This window comes from Anguilla rostrata, chromosome 1 (assembly GCF_018555375.3).
Source record: "Anguilla rostrata isolate EN2019 chromosome 1, ASM1855537v3, whole genome shotgun sequence".
Classification (NCBI taxonomy): Eukaryota; Metazoa; Chordata; class Actinopteri; order Anguilliformes; family Anguillidae; genus Anguilla; species Anguilla rostrata.
The window spans coordinates 80,692,049-80,709,476 of NC_057933.1; the positions used below are offsets into that span (position 1 = coordinate 80,692,049).

At 41.5% G+C, this 17,428-nt stretch overlaps 2 protein-coding genes and 1 pseudogene across 2 annotated transcripts in view; all 3 read left to right on the forward strand.

Annotated features, from left to right (window-relative positions):
• LOC135247989 (uncharacterized) overlaps window positions 1-17,428 on the forward strand; it is a 107,820-nt gene that overhangs the window by 80,943 nt on the left and 9,449 nt on the right. The gene's annotated exons all lie outside the window — the stretch shown is intronic.
• LOC135237382 (interferon-inducible GTPase 5-like) lies at window positions 1,396-11,816 on the forward strand (annotated as a pseudogene).
• LOC135239139 (sialic acid-binding Ig-like lectin 10) lies at window positions 11,362-16,918 on the forward strand. Its single transcript, XM_064307600.1, has 4 exons — window positions 11,362-11,812; window positions 13,766-14,035; window positions 14,130-14,426; window positions 16,272-16,918. The coding sequence occupies exons 1-4, from the start codon at window positions 11,362-11,364 to the stop codon at window positions 16,373-16,375; spliced, it is 1,122 nt and encodes a 373-aa protein (XP_064163670.1). The 3' UTR covers window positions 16,376-16,918.

A 17,428-nucleotide genomic window follows, 5' to 3' on the forward strand; every position in this document is an offset into this window, starting at 1 on the left:
TGTGTTTTGTTACCCTTGTCTATTTAAGTTCTTTGTTTCCTGACTCGGCTGCTGGTTCCTTGTGTTTCTGCCTGCGTTCCTGCTTGTGTGTGTTCCACCCTGCCCATGTTCCGCCCTGCCCGTGTTCCGTTCTGTTTTTTTCAGTTCTTAAGAATCTTTTTGTGTTTGTGGTTTTGCCCCTCATGGCTTTTTGTTCGTTCCCTGTTTGTTAAGTAAAGTTTTTGTTTGAATTTTCTTTTTGGAGTCTCCCGTGTTTTTTTACTCTGTGCCTGGGTCCAACCCCCCAAATCCCTGACAAAACCAAATACTTTCACAAAGAGTAAAAAAAACATACATTCCTTTAAATAAATGCTTTCCTGGGAGGCCAAATACTTTTTCAAATAGTATTTAGAGCCTTTTAAAAATGTATTAAAATACAAATACAATTGTAAATTATTTAAAATATCCCAGAGTTCTTATACTCCAATACTCCATGGGGCCAAGGGTTGAATTTGGGCAGCCTGTGTCGGCAATTTTGAACAACCCATGTGCTGCCTCTAACAGTCAGTAGCCTAAATGCCCGTACATGTCTTTGCATGGGGAATGGCAAACTCAGACTTCTTGATAAGCTACTTGCCAGTTTGTTGGTTCCCATGAAATCTTTTTAATGTTAGCAGCTTTTACTGTATTTCCTCTTTTTTTCTGTGGTCAGAGCATTCGACAGCCATGCAAACAGTTCCTTCTTTTACATTTTGTAAGGTTAGACACAGATAAAATAAAATTCATCCGTACATACTCACTACCAATTAACAATGGAAATCGGTACAGTTGGACTGGGGCCATCAGCAGTCACCTGACGCATTCTAGTCAAATGCTGTCCTCTAAATTGGACAAAACGCTCAAATTTCAGAGCTGATAGGTTCTCGCATATCCAATGCTTTTCAAGTCTTTCAACAGCTTGGTGCAATTGCGTATGTTGCACCACCGGCTTTATGTTGTGAAAGTATTTTCAAATAATTTCATTAAATCAAACCCTTTTTATTTGAAAATTCTGTATTTTTAAAGACATTTGAAAATAATTGCAAATGTTCCTTAAATACATTTTGTTATTTAAATACTCAATATTCTCAGTATTTCAAAAATAATTTCAAACAATTTCTAAAAAAAAGTGTTTAAAAGTAATAACTGAATCATTTCACAACAGCATGTTTTTTGTGAGAATTCTGTATACATATTAAATTATGTTCCATAAAGTCATACAGTTTAAAAGCATTCTCAGCTGCTCCATCACGTTGCCTAATACTCATTGAAGTTATTAGCAGGTAAATCACAGCCAGGGGTTGACAGCTATGGCCCTGGAGACCCGCAAAATTTCTGCATTTTTCTGCATTTTTGCTACTTGGCTGTTTATTTCACAGTTAACGCACATCGTCTGGTTTCTAGGTTTTCGTTTTTTAGGCGAAAACAAAAACCAGCAGACCCTGGACCTCTGGGGATCAGGACCAGGCCACTCCTGAAAAATGGTGCGATTTGTCATTTTGTTGGTGTCTGGTTTTTTTTTGCAGCTGAGGACGGATTCCATGGCGGACGTGCTGAGGAGCCTGAACCTCCTGGAGGTGCTGAAGGAGTCCATGGAGAAGAAGGGGCTCTCCGAGGCTGTGGAGGACCTCCTCATCAGCAGGGCGAACATCGCTGTGGTGGTGGAGAGCAGCCAGGAGAAAACCGCCCTCCTCAACTCCCTTCGCGGTCTGGGGCCCGGGGACGGTGGGGCGGCCCAGTTCCCCTCCCCCAGCCCCCAAGGGGAGCTGACAGTTCACCCAAACCCCAAACCTCAAACACCCCGACTTCGTACTGTGTGGCCTGCCCGTGGTCCCTGATGGCTCGCCCTTTGACCCAGAGGAGTACACAGAGAAAGTCGAGTTCCTGCGCTACAATGCCGTCATCGTGACGTCGTCTCGGATGCGGTTTTGCAGCAACAGCGCCCTCGTGTGGCGGGAGGCCAGATCGCTCCAGAGGGAGGCTGTGTACTTCGCCTTGCTGGCCTCTGAGCGCGACTTGTGGGAGTCCATGGAGCCTAGGCGGAAAGCCAGCCAGGAAGCATTGGGGTCGGAGGGCCTGGCTTCCCCGAGGGTCTTCCTGGTACGTGGCACCGCTTTGGAGACCCTGGACTTCCCCGAACTCCTGGAGGAAATGTGGCGGGACGTCCCGGAGGTCGCTGGAGGGGCTGGGCCGCCGACGGGGATGGGCCGGGGTGCGGCTCAAGGTCGTGCGCGCCTGCCCCCTCTCCCGGGAGGTCACCAAGGGTGCCGTGAAGAAGCTGCTGACGGCCACAGAGAAGCAGAAGCCCACCGGTGCCCGCGTGGTGGAGATGGCGCTGCCCGTGACCGCCAAGTCCGCTAGCCGCTCCTTCACCACCATGTTCCTGGCGCTCAATGGCGCCATCGACGACATGGCCGCTGATGCGGAAAGGGTGGTGGCGGCTGCAGTCGAGGGGGCAGATTGAGGAACTGAACTCTTCGCGACCAATTTAAGAAAAAAAAAAAAAAAAAACCGGAGGTGGCCTAATACTTTTCAGCCTGTACTGTTCATGTTGCATTACGCATTTGCATTAATTAGATTTTTTTGTTTGTTACTTTTCCATGTATTTCTTGCACCGTGAACATTGCATTAGACATAAGAAAGCTCTTTAATGAAAAAAAAGTGCAACATGATTTGAAGTGATATTTCTTGGCAACGCTTGCTGAACTTGGCTCCGTTGCTGTTATTATCACTTGCTGCATTATGAGATCAGGTCTTGAGTGACGATGCATTGGTTCTGGAAATAAGCTCATTGCAAATATCCAAAAAGAATCTTCTCTTTCTCCCTTCTTTCCATGAAGAAGTCGGTTCCCCGGAACAGCTGCAGAAGACTATTAAAAAAAGTGGGGGGAAGTACGAAAATACAGTATTGAGTGGGAAAGAAAGACAGTGACACTTCCCACGGCATTCTCTGCAAGAAACAGGTTCTTTTTTTTCTTTTGACACTTGGCTAAACTGTGAAAATGCACTACCAAGAAGGAGGGTTCTGTGTGTGTATATTTCCTGTCTAAGGAAGAGGGGTCATTTTTAAGTTTCAGTCATTTTACGATAAGGACATAGTACATCCAATTAACTGTAGCTGATTTCTAATCCTCTGTCACATCCAACTTGTAGGTAAGCAGCCACTTTTACAATTCTTTCATGGGTAAATGATTTCCAGCATTTCTGTTTCTGATGGGGTTGTCTCTCTACCCCCCCTCCAGGTACAGGTATCAATGCCATTGCTACAACAGTTATTCACATTTCATTTGAATGTTTGTGAGTTTAGTAGCTTTTGTCTGTACTCCACCTTGTTTCTGGTCTGGGAAAACAAAATGCAAGTGTTATCGCTTTAAATAGAAATTGACTTTGCTGTTATTGTGGCCTTTTGAGTTCAAAATAGAGGTGCGTTGATCTAACTAATTTAGTAACTCCATTCAGGAAAGATATGCACTCAAGGTTTTCAGTCAAATATTCTTATTCAAAAATATTAACACCGTACTGTACATATTAATATTTTAGCAAATTACTAGTGGAGATACTGTGGAGATATGACGTGCTTTTGACTCAAATCCTGTGTGGATCCCTGCTTGTACAACACATCCTTGCGTAAGATGTTTATTTTATTCAGATGCTGATCTTAGGAAAATAGGAAAGAGTAGGCTGCGTAGATTATTCACAACAGAGAATGGTGTCTTGGACTGCAATTCATTAAATAATGCTGTTTTTTTAATAAGCTGCAGTCTGCATTAACTGTGTTTATTTAACCAGGTTAGTCTCATTGAGATTAGAAATCTCTTTTTCAAGAGAGACCTGGCCAAGAAAGCAGCAGTCGATTACAGACACAACCAAATTTCAACATTTAACATACTATAAAAACAGACAAACAGCAATGTTCAAAGTTTCACAATCTGGTTAACATGGGTAATCTGTAGTGCAACTAAGGGTCAAAACAATTACAAGTTTCACTTTCCTCCATAACCTTAAGCCTTTTTTTAAAATCATTTAATGATAAAGCTCCTGTAAATGAAGTTCTTTCTGGAGCTCATTCAACGCAGAAGGCGCTGAGAACTCGAATGCTTTTTTGCCAGCCTCAGTACGAACCTTTGGCACAGACAATAAAACACTGTTTTGTGAGCGAAGTCGGTATTTTCCATTAGTCTGCTGGACAATGTACATGCAAAGGTAAGATATTATATTATATTATTATATTACAGGCATTTAGCAGACGCTCTTATCCAGAGCGACTTCCTTACCCACTGTGCTACACTGCCGCCAATTTCAAGATGCAACCAATTTCAATATGGCCTTGTAAATGAAAATATACCAGTGACACAGCCTACGTAATGCCAAGGAGGGCCAGACCACTCTTCTATAAAGAATACAGTGATGTGTCAAAAATTTGTAATTTGTGACAAACCTCAGTACCCCATGATACACCATGTCCAACCGACGCAATGACGCTAAAGGTGCATGCATATATAAAAAGTCTCCATTGTCTATTACCGGTAAGAAAGCAGTTGAGACTAGCCTCTGTCTCACCTGTCAGAAAAACAGGACTTGTTTCTAAAATAAAAACCCAGCTTAAGCCTAAGCTTTTTTACAAGGGAATCTATATGAAACTTAAAAGTGAGACCATCATCTAATAAAAAACCCAGGTACTTATAAGTTGTCACCCTTTCAATTGGTTTATTCTGTGTGGTAACGATACAAGGTAATGTCTGCGGCTCTATCTTTGACCTAGTGAAGAGCATCAACTTGGTTTTATCAACATTTAAAATAAGCTTCAGCTGATAAAGCTGAGCCTGTATGGTATTAAAAGCAGACTGTAGGTCTTCAAAAGCATTTTTTACTGTTTCTGCATAAGAGTAGATGACTGTGTCATCTGCATAAAAATGAAAACTGACATTTGACACGTGTTTGCCAATATTGTTTAAATAAATCGTAAATAAAGTGTGTTGCTTCTTATCCAGCGCACAGATAACATCATTAACCACTTTAATTGCTGCAGTAGTAGTGCTATGCTGTTTTCTAAAACCTGATTGGCACTCAGCTAAAATATTGTTGTTGCTTTAAAATCCCTTGATCTGATCACACACCAGTGTCTCCAATACCTTTGCCAGAATTGAAAGCTTAGAAATAGGCCTGTAGTTATCTAGATTTGAGGGCTCCCCTCCTTTAAACAGGGGCAAAACAAAGGCAGATTTCCATACACTGGGGATAACATTCAATTCAAGAGTGAAATTAAAGAGATACGTTAGGGGCTCAGTAATAAATTCAGAAGAACGTTTCAATAGATAAGGATCCAAGTTGTCAGGACCAGCTGCTTTTTTTGAGTCTATGCCTTTAAGCGCTTTGTGTACTTCTGGTAGAGAAAAAGGGGGAAAACAAAAACTTTGTCCCATTCTCTTATTTACAACGGCATCAGTAAATGGCTGATTACCTGATGTAGCCTTAAACAGAAAACCAGAGGAAACAAAATTTGTTGAAACAGTTGAGCATTTCAGCTCTATCAGTGACCTTATCAACGCCCTTTATAATACATGACGGCAGTTCATAATTACAGTTTGTACTCAGGGATTTGATTACTTTCTAAAATTTGAAAGGGTTGTTTAAATTTATAGTTGTGGTTGATGCAAAGTAGTCAGATTTTAGCTTCTTAACTAAAAGTGTACACTTATTCCTCAGAAACCTAAATATTAGCCAATCTGACTCTGAACCTGTTCTCCTAGCAGTAGCCCAAGCTTGGTTTCTCATGTGTAATTGCTTAGACAACTCGTCAGAAAACCAAGTTCCCTACCTTCAATCCTGTAAGTTCTAAAAGGAGCATGTTTGTTTGAGATTTTCAAGAAATTGTCCCTAAAGGAAGTCCAAGCCATTTCAACATCTGGAATAAGACTGATCCTGCTCCAATCACAATAGTGCAGGTCGTGTAAAAACGATTGTTCTGAAAAATGTTTAAAATTATGTTTTTGGAGAAAACGGCGGTTGGTTTTAGGGTTCTCAGTGCAGCGTATAGCTGCAATGGCACAGTGGTCACTCAGATCATTAACAAAAATACCAGTTGCAATATATTTGTGCGGAACATTTGTCAGGAAAAGATCAACAAGGGTCAATTTCTATGGACATTTTTCTGATTTGGACGTGTTGGGCCAGCAATTAATTGCGTTAAATTCATAAAGTCGCTGTAAGCCTTTAAATCATCAGAGATCGGTTTTAACCAATCCCAATTTAGATCTCCGACAATGACAAACTCACAGTAGTTCAGTTTCGCCATGCATTTCGTGAAAGAAGACAGCATATTAGTTGGAGCAGATGGAGGTCTGTAACAACCAACCACAGTAATGAAGACGTCCTTCGACACCTCTACTCTTAGAGCAAGCATTTCGAATTGTTTTCACGCGGACTCTGACAGCAGTACACTTGTACGGAAATTGCTTTTGGCATAAATAGCTACATCACCTCCCCTTTTTGGTCTGTCAGTGCGGAACACGTTGTAGCCATATATATAAATATCTTTATCAGGAACCGACTTGCTCAACCAAGTTTCAGATATCACAATTATATCAGCATCAGTTGATTCAACCCAAATCCTTATCAGGTCTATTTTCGGAACTAAACTACGAACATTGGGATGGCAGGTATGCCATCCCGCCAAGTTACGCCTTGGCGGGGGCATGCCCCATACCTATACAGCACCGAGAGTTTGGCACTTTTCAGGGTTCCCCACAGAAATAACCACAACAGCCACAGACTCTCAGCCCTTAAAAACATTAAATTCTGTACATTCTCACCCCATTTCAACAGACAGAATTCATAAACAACTTCACATGTCCACACAATAAAGCCCCAAACTAAGGGGATTTTGCATTTTCTCCTTCTTCTTCTTCTTCTTATCATTCTTCTTCTTATTTTTCTTATTTTTCCTGCCGCCAATCCCACTAACAACATGTCTCCCCATTGAACATTTTACCGACACCAGCCAAATCTTTGCGACCGAATCAAAAACTTGCACACACACGCAAAATACCCATACCTTTTTACTCTGAAACATTTCCATTTTAAACAGCTAGTCTGCTGTGGCCTAGTGGGCAAGGTTACCGTCTTGGAAATATGGGGTCCTAGGATCAAGCCCAGCTTGATCCTAAGAACACATTTCTTTAACCTGCTTTTACCCTCACTGATAATTGTCTACTACTTCTCAATTATTGTTTTTGCGCCATATCTACCCACCGTTCACCGAACGTATACACTGCATTATGACGTACCATCTGCACGTTCAGTTATTAACCGGCTACAATATCGCAAAGCCATATGGATTCAACGGGAGCTCTTCTGTTCTTCTTTAAAACCACGGACAGGTTTGGTAATGATATTTCACGCATTGCATAGCTATGTCATGGTGCTGCACTAACAACGTCACAGACTGGTAAACCTCCGGTTGAGGGATCGAATCCCGCCTCGCCCTCAGGCAGATCATTTCCTCTTTTACACTCTCTACACTTACACTCCTCTTTTAAACGTTTTATTACGCTTATATTTGCTTTACCAAAACTCACTCACGGCCACCCACATGCATTTCATGGCGGCAAATGTATTCCTTTTATTAAAAAGTTACACCAGTTCACCACTCTGCCATTTCTACTAATTATATTTCTTCACATGGCTACCGTACAAAACCTTCTTATCAGCAAACGCCACGTTTCTACATTCATGTCACCTCGCCCTGTTCTCTATCTAGCCACATACAAACAATTACTACATATGTACGTTCTGCAACTCCCCATTAAAACATTACATTTAAAATCATGACTCACTCATAATTATAACTACTAGCACTGAACATGAGAAAAGCACATCAGTGTGATTTCACGTTACTTAACCCTCCACTTTAACGGGCACTGTTTTATACACACTGTTATATAGACCATTCGATAAGGATACTAAACTCACTTGTGTATGCAAGTTTTTGATTGGGTCGTGTAGGCGAAGATTTGGCTGGTGTCGGTAAAATGTCCAATGGGGAGACATGTTGTTAGTGGGATTGGTGGCAGGAAAAATAAGAAGAAGAAGAAGGAGAAAACGCAAAATCCCCTGAGTTTGGGGCTTTATTGTGTGGACATGTGAAGTTGTTTATTAATTCTGTCTGTTGAAATGGGGTTAGAATGTACAGAATTTAATGTTTTTAAGGGCTGTGTTTTTTTGGCTGTTGTGGTTATTTCTGTGGGGAACCCTGAAAAGTGCCAAACTCTCGGTGCTGTATAGGTATGGGGCATGCCCCCGCCAAGGCATAACTTGGCGGGATGGCATACCTGCCATTTAAAAATGTAAATGTTTAAAACTGTAGTTTTTTATATTTATGAACATTATGGCTGTTTGCACACTGGTAAAAGGAAATGAAATGTACCTAATGTAAATTTGTAACAACATTAAAAAACTTTTTCGTGTACGTAATAAAAGGGAAAGTTTTATGTTATCTTCCAGCTTCAGTATTTAATAATCATTACTTAGCTTAAAATAATATTTAAAATAACCTTGATCTTTATTCCAACATCTGACATGCAGCATTCTCAGTCTACTTCATACTCGACCTAATTTCACTCCGCTATTGTAGCTATTGTAGATCCATTCCTTATCCTCTACTCTGGGAGTAGAGGAAGGAATGGATCTACAATAGTTTATTTTTCATTAGAAGTTGTGTTGTGGATTGTATTATAGCTATGGTCCTACAGTTGCACTGTTTGTCCACTAGGGAGTACTACCACCATCTAGTGGACAAACAGTTCAACTGTAGGACCATAGCTATAATGCAAACCACAACACAACTTTTAATGAAAAATAAACTATTGTCAATAAAAAATACACTGAAGTCCATTACGCAGTAGGAGGGATGCACAGCTGTTAAATAAAGTTTGAATGAATGAATCTTAGAAAAGTGTGCCTTGTTACTTTAAGGAGCACTGTGGGATTTGTTTTGATGCCAGTCATGCAGTGAATTTGGACAACTGTTCAACACTGTTCAGGGCACTGAAATGACATAATTTGAGTACACTGCTCTGTATCGAGTGTACCTGGATGATGTCACTTCCAGCGCACTGAACAGTGCACAGTATGCACGACCGAACAGGCCGTAGGTGGCGGTAGGGGGAGGGGGGCCTTGGAAAATGTTGAAGCCCCTGGGCCCATAATGTCTTAATGCGGCCCTGGCCATGGAGAATGTTGACCATGGAACAGGGGCTGGGAGATGGTGGTCTAGCAGATCAGAACAACTCCAGGGAGAGGCGCTGAAGCCACTCTTATGCCACTTACGCTGGCATTTTGAAATCATATAATCCACAAGCTTTTCTTTTGCAGACTTTCTCGCGCTTCAAGGGCCCTTTTGCTAGGCCTTGTTTGGTGGTCCTGTTTTCAAGTTTGGGCAGCAAGCAAAAAATAATGCATCAAGACGAACTTTTCAACATAAAATAAAAAAAAACCTATTCTTCTGCCTATAATTTAAAAATAATAGGTGTGAAAAATGAGTACAGTTCATTTACAAACTTACAAAACACTTACAAACACTGGACTGCAAACTCAGACAAAGACTGATATGCTGACACTGATATGCTGCATATGCATGCATATACACAGGCTCACAACCATGCATACACACACACACACATGCGTGCACACCCATACACACATGTACACACACATGTACACACGCATATGCAAGCACATACAGGCACACACACATGCATGCATGCCAACACATGCACACACATCTCCACACACATACATACGCACATGCATGCACATACACACACAGACATAGACACACACACACACACACACGTCATAAGTGGGTTCAATGTGTCTTCTTTTCCAGATTTCTCACACTGATAAAGGAAGGTTCATCATGATCTCTTTCTGGGCCATGGTCCTCTTTCTGATTGGTGGTATGTACCTGCTACGACATCCCTGTCCCTGCACGTTTCGTTATGCCCTTGTCTCTGTCACTGACACACTTCACTCGTAAGCATTTTTCCCCAGTAGAAATCGGTCCTTGTTACTGTACGCATGACGATCAGCATAGCAACCAAACTTCTGAGGATTATCTTTCTGCTGCAATCCAACAGTGCATTATTAAGAACAGAAAAATCCACTTTGTGGGTGGTACGACTGCTCTAATGGTTCCTATTTCTCTCTCTCTCGCTCTCTCTCTCTCTCTCTCTTTCTCTCTCTTTTCTACCGTAAGACTCTGCTTGCAGTTCCAGTAAGATGATGGCCAAAGAGGGCTCCTGTGTGACGGTCAACTTAACTCTGTCCGATATAGGGAATTCTGGGTACATTGTTTGGTTGAAGGACGCCGTGTGGAATAAGACGGCAAATGATTATGACGGCACAATCGTGCACAGCCTCAAACCTGACAAACCCAACGCGAGTGAATTTGAAAACAGAGTGTCTGTGTGTTCCACTGGGTCCACTCAGGATTTATACGAATTGACCATCAGTAACCTGAGACTGAATGACAGCGGAAATTACATGGTTAGATACTATGATAAACCTTATCCTCCTTACGAACTGAAAAAGAGCAGCAAGACTGAAATGAGTCTTGAGGTTCAGAGTAAGTTCTTTTGCAATGATATATAATATATATATATGTATATATATATATATATAGGCCCCTTCATGTTCACCATCCAGTAGTTGCCTAATTTTCTACTGTATGAAAAGTATTTGTCTGGTATTGGATTTATGATTTAAGCTGCAGTCATTACAAAGATGCACAACCGGCAGTCCGGAGGAAGCATGCTTCAGTTACCAACAGTGATGTATTTGTAAGGAATCTGTGTGCAATATAAATGCTGATAGCTGTTGTCCCTTAACCTGCTACTGGCAAAACTGTCAGCATTGTCCTCATGAGTAGTATGCCTGATATAGGACTGATGATTTAAAACAGTTTAGAAACATTTCAGATATTCACAACGCGAAAGCCTGAAGGAACACACTTCAAGGTTACCCACAGTAATGCTTTTGCTTATATTTGCAGATGGCTGCTATGTAATTAAACTGGTTTGGTCTTATTTCGTTCTGGGCTCACTTAAACACAGTTATCATCTCATTATCACCATGCGCATCTGCATTTATGTATTTCATGAGGGACTGTGTACAATTACTCACATTCACGATGGTCGTACGAGCCAGCCAAGAGACCACACGTTGCTTTGCAATGATAGGCCCCAGAGCAGAGGGGGTTACAGGCTTGACTCAGACAAAGAAGGCCAGAACATGACAAAAATAGTCTTTAGGCAACTAAAAAAATCCATCACAGATTAACACATGATGATGAAACTGATGATAATCATCATCGACATAATAATCATCTTCTTCGTCATAATCATCATCATCCTCGTCTTAATAATCTTCATTGTCATATTCATGATCGTAATGATCATCATCATCATCATCACCGTCTTCATCATCATAACGATCTTCCCCTGTCGAACCTCTGCAGAGAACCCTTGCCAGGTCAGTGTAACAGGGCCGAAGCTGGTCCAGACGGGGGCGGAGGTGATTTTGCACTGCTCCACCGTGGGGCGCTGCCAGTACAGCCCCGAGTGGCGTAGCTCAGGGCCAGGCCCGGCCTCCAGTGAAGTCTCCGACACCCAGGGTGTGAAAACAGCCCAGCTGAGCTTCAAAGCGGACTGGTCACATGACGGGGTGGAGTTCTCCTGTTGGCCGTCACCAAGCAACGACGCGTGCGCCTCCAGAAGCATCACGCTGGCTGTGGAATGTAAGCCACATAATTTTTATTTTTATTGTTTTACCAGCCGACACTGCAATCTTCATATCAGAGACACCGAAGCTACGTTTTACACATAACTGATATCTGAATTACCCACAATGCTATTGATCCAGTCTCTGTGCATTTTTTTCCATAGTTTACAGAAAGCTTTCTTCTTTATTTATTTATTTATTTATTTAGGATGCCCATTAGCAATACACAGTGTGCAGCTAATATCCCTTGTGTTCTGCATGATACATTTATTACGAAAAATGGCAACCTGTCATGTCTGTCCAGGGCTGCCCTGTATGTGCCAAAAATGTCCCATTGAGTATGACCTCGTGTTCCTGTATGTCGCACAAAGTTTTACCTGCTGTCAATTAGTTCCTGAAAAAAGCAGGTGACTGAAAAGCCAAATCTGGTATTTGGTGCTTTTATTGATTATGAGCCACCAAATCCGGGGTGCTCTATAGATCCGGCAGAAAACAGAATGGACTCAGTTTGACAGCGTGTGCTGTGGGTCAACAGAAATCCTACCGTTAGTGTGTAGCTAGTTGTTGATTAAGGCATGCAACCAGTTTATTTTGTTTGTTTAGCACTAGCCCCTGTAACCATAGTGATCAGTGAATATTTACAGTAGTATAGTCCAAAAAAACATGAAAAAACCTTGTAAAAGACGACTGATTAACCGTTGATTAAGTAAGTTCTGATTGATTAAGAACTGATTAATTTAGAGTCCCAGGGCTCTCCGTGTAGACGTCCTGTGTGAGTGCTGTATTTAGAGTCCCAGTGCTCTCCGTGTAGACATCCTGTGTGAGTGCTGTATTTAGAGTCCCAGTGCTCTCCGTGTAGACGTCCTGTGTGAGTGCTGTATTTAGAGTCCCAGTGCTCTCCGTGTAGACGTCCTGTGTGAGTGCTGTATTTAGAGTCCCAGTGCTCTCCGTGTAGACATCCTGTGTGAGTGCTGTATTTAGAGTCACAGTGCTCTCCGTGTAGACGTCCTGTGTGAGTGCTGTATTTAGAGTCCCAGCGCATTGTGAATACTCAGCCTGTGACTGTTATTGATCTGTGATTTACTGTTGGAGTGTCTGTGATTCACCGCTATGGTCTGTGACCCACAGTCACAGCGATTGTCTGTGATTCATTGTCACCGTACTTGACTGTGCTCTCCAATCACCAATCACCCTCTGTTCTTACTCTTTGACTGTTTTATCCACAGCAACAGATATGAATGCAGTGCTTTTTACCATTAGACCTCCAACACTGGAAAGCCAGATTAGCACATCAAGTTGTTTCTCAGAGGAGTCACATCAGGCAGAAAGCACAATTATTTTTTTTGATTTTCTCGATTATGTTACATTGCCAGGTGGTAGTTCAGTATAATGGGTAAAGAACTGGTCTTGCAAACTAAAGGCTGTGGGTTTGATTCATGGGCGGGGCACTGCATTGCACCCTTGAGGAGTGCACTTACTCAACTGCTTCAGTATTTATCCAGATATATAAATAGGCACAGTGTTAAAAAGCCAAAGATTAGCAACTTTCTTTGGATAAGGATGTCTGCTAAATGGCCATGGGAAAAAAAAAGTGAAATGATTTGAAAGGCCAACTTTTCTCCTAAAATCTAAATCTAATGATTTTTCCACCTTGCCATTATTTGTACATGACAACAACAAAAAACAGTAGAAACCATTTTTTGGCAGTATGGGTCTAGCAATGTCAATTAGCTGTGTTTCTCCATAAATTTCAAAATTAAAGGTAATTTTGATCGTGCGTAAGGAACGAAATATGACAATGCTTGGGCAGTTTATTTTTAGCTCCATTTTACAAGTACAATTTATTTTCAGTGTAATGTCTCAAAGCACTTGCAATTGGTTGTGCTTTTTTCATAAACTGTTGATTTTTCATTAGCAATAGGAAAGCTTGCTGCATTGAGTTTTAAAGGACAAATATTTTTTATTTCAGATCCTCCTAAGAACACCTCAGTGTCAGTCAGCCCGTCTGGTTCAGTGTTAGAGGGCAGCTCTGTGACTCTGACCTGCAGCAGTAATGCCAACCCAGCAGTGCAGAACTACACCTGGTATAAAGTGAATGGGACAGAGATGAACACTGTAGGAACTGGACAGAATCTCACCTTCAATGTGACTGAGTCCAGTGGCAGTGAACAGTACTACTGTGAAGCACAGAATGAACATGGCAAGGAGAACTCAACAACTGTACAGCTGAATGTGATATGTATGTTCACTGCATCTATTATATAATTGTATAAATCATATTATTGTTATATGTGTGCAGCTGTCATATTAGTAACTGTGGATCCTGTGTTCAGACATGCCTCAGATCTCTGGCTCTGGGAGCTGCAGCAGAACTGCAGCAGAGATCAGCTGCTCCTGTGAGAGCCGTGGGAATCCCTCTCCCAGCATGGAGTGGCGTGTGTCTGGACTGCGGGTCACTAACTCTACTGACAGAGTCATCAGGGAGGAGCAGCTGGGGAACACAGGCCTGAGGAGTTCCCTCACCATGGACCAATCACAGGGAGACACGCCCACTCTCTCCTGCGTCAGCACCAACACTCTCGGCTCCTCCAGCCTCCAGCTCCACCTCCCGTCTCCACAGCAACACTCAGGTAAATGGAAGCACATTTCTCTTTTTTAACATATTTGTACATCACACACTAATATGGTTTTATTTAAGGGTTTGTAAAAGTACTGTTGATGACGCTGTAACTGTGCTAATATGTTTTCTTCTTTTCGTCCTGCAAGTGACATTATTTTTAGGTCGTTGTATTGGTGGGCAGGGGTTCATTTTATATCCCACTCAAAGTGTATTTTGTTCCATTTTGTTTTTGGAATACATTCAGCTTTTGAATGGCAGATTTTAGAATACAACAGTTTTTATATTCCTCAGAAAAGCATTCTTCAAATGCATACATGGTTGAATAATTATTTCAGTAATTCCTAAGTTCATTCATTTATTAGTGGATATTTACTAAAGTAATAATGCATGCATTATCTTAGAGAGAATGGAAAGAATGCTATACATTTTGCAGGCTGTGTCTCCACTGTAATTGGGTGAACATATACATATATTTTTTGAAGTCTGTTTTTCGGTATGTAAAGCCGCGTTTCCACCAAAATTACCCGGAACTTTCAGTCCCAGGAACTACTTTACCAGGAACTAAAAGGTTCCTTCAGCCAATGGTTGTCTGCGTTTCCACCGGGGTCTAAAGTACCGCGAAGATTAGGCAAATTAGCCCACTGACGTTGTCGTCGGTCCATCTGTCATATTAATTCTTCTGTAACCCCATACTACCACCGAAGTAGCCTACATTATTTTCTAATAACCGGGACAGCCCGGAGGGGTTTATTCCACTTATATACAACGGGTTACCAACAATGACTATATATGGTTACTTTTGTATTTATTGATTTTCATATATCCTCTCAAACACATTCATTAACAGCAGATAACATGCACACGTTGTAAACAATTTGCTGTTTTATTACTTTTATCGTCGTCAATTCCATATAGGCTATTGGCAAAATGACAAGAATAGAACGAAAACTCGGACTTGCGTGAAAATGTAAATTAGTAGTGGTACAGCCACCGTTTGCTTTCCTTCGAAGTTACTGCTAGCCGAGCAGCGAAGTGTGCCCTCCAGATGCGAACCATGCACCAAAATAGTCCATAGTCTTCCTGGTCTTTTCGTGGAATTGAAAAATGGCAGTAAAATTGAGTAAAATTACGGCAGTCTGAAAAAGCTAAAGGGAAGATTACTAGAATTAACCTGTTATTTTACCCGGATAAAAAGTGCGGAAGGTCATTTCCAGTTTGCTTGTACTGTATCACCAATGTTAATTATGCAGAACTACCGCATACCTCACATAACTGTATCAAACGTTTTGAGTCAATTACAACGGGCTAACAAAGAAAATCCGGAAGAAAATATTCAGCAACCGAATTAATCCGTATGAATGTTTTGGTAGCCTACGTAATATGCTGTCCCAGCACGAATGCTTAGCATTTTATAAAACGAATACTAAAGCAAGAAAAGAACAGAAGAGCACACGTTATAATTCCAAGACGTTGACAGGCTATAACCAAAAGTAGGCTACTGCGCCGCATAACATACAAGTTTGATTTGAAGTTATTATGAAAATAAATTGGTTTGCCGCTGCATATTTTCAAACATGGCGGTTAATGGCGGAAAATAAATACAACACAAATGCTACGAGTACTCGACCAATCAGAAATGTTCAGCGCTGCAAGCTCCACCCAAAAGGTTCCTGTACTTTCGGAAAGTACTACCCCCCGAGCAGGAACGTTTTGGGGGGTTAAACAAAGCCCCCAGAACTAAATTTAGACCCTAGTTCCTGCGGTGGAAACGCACTGAGTTCCTCAAAAGGTTCCTAGTTCCGGGGTATAGTTCCTGCGGTGGAAACGCGGCTTAACTGACATGTCCTTCATGCAGGATTTGGCAGTACAAACTGCATTACATCACTGCTGATTGGTGCAGCTGCCGGTGCTGGTGCCATGATGATGATATGCCTCATAATGCAGCACATTCTAAAGTAAGAGAAACTGGGGCCTATAAAGCCAGTGTCAGTGTAAAGGGAAATTTCACTGTAATTCCATGTTATTGTGTGATATTACTCAACCCTATTGCTGCTGTCATCATTTTTAAACTGAGCTCATGTAGATGTATCCCTGTCCCACATCCAGAACACGCCTCTAAAACTCCACGTGTTGCTATGACACAAAGAGTGAATGTGGCAGCTTGGCTCAGAAATTGAGAGGTATTTTCAGGAGAATGGAAATTCACGACCTGAAGAATCAAAATATTGTAACTGGCACTTTTCAAGCCAAATCATTTTATCTGTGGACAAATCCATGTAAACAATCGGTATTCTGTATTCTGCAGAAGGGGAGGCAGTTCACACAGCAAGGTGTGTGTTCAGAAGTCCCACAGAGGGGCAGTTCCTCTGAGCATTTCTAACGTTTGTATCACATCACATGGTGTTTCAGGTTCAACTTAGCCAATCGTCATTTGTTTTATGTTCACTGTTCTCCTAAATAAGGTTAACAGGGTTAGATTTACTGCTGGAAAGAGAGAGAGCCTCCCCCCCCCCCAAACACACACACACAACAAAGCAAATCAGCAATTATGAACTATGGGCAATATTGATTCATTACCGATCATTCATGTTAATAAAAAATATGAACATCAATAAAACGTTAACATTTGAACTCCAGCATAGCATTAAAATTTGATGTTCATGGAAAGTTCCCCTTTAACCTTGGGGTGGAATCTATCAAGGATATTTGATTCAATAAGATTGAAGGTCATATATTTGGAAGAAAACTGCAAAAGGGAACGTACTTATGATTTGAGAGGGCGGGGTGGAGGGTGTGTTTGTGAATGATGTGTTGGTAATCCAATCTGTAAATGAAATAACTTTAGAGGGATAAGATGACTGTGTTTCTCCTAAAAGCAAACAGATGAGCTCCAACCCTAAGCCAATCACAGAGTGTGTTAGTAACAACCAACAGAACAAAACAAATAGAGATTGGTGGATGCTTTCTGGCTACTTTGGTAACCCAAACCCTAAACCTAACCATCAGCTGAGG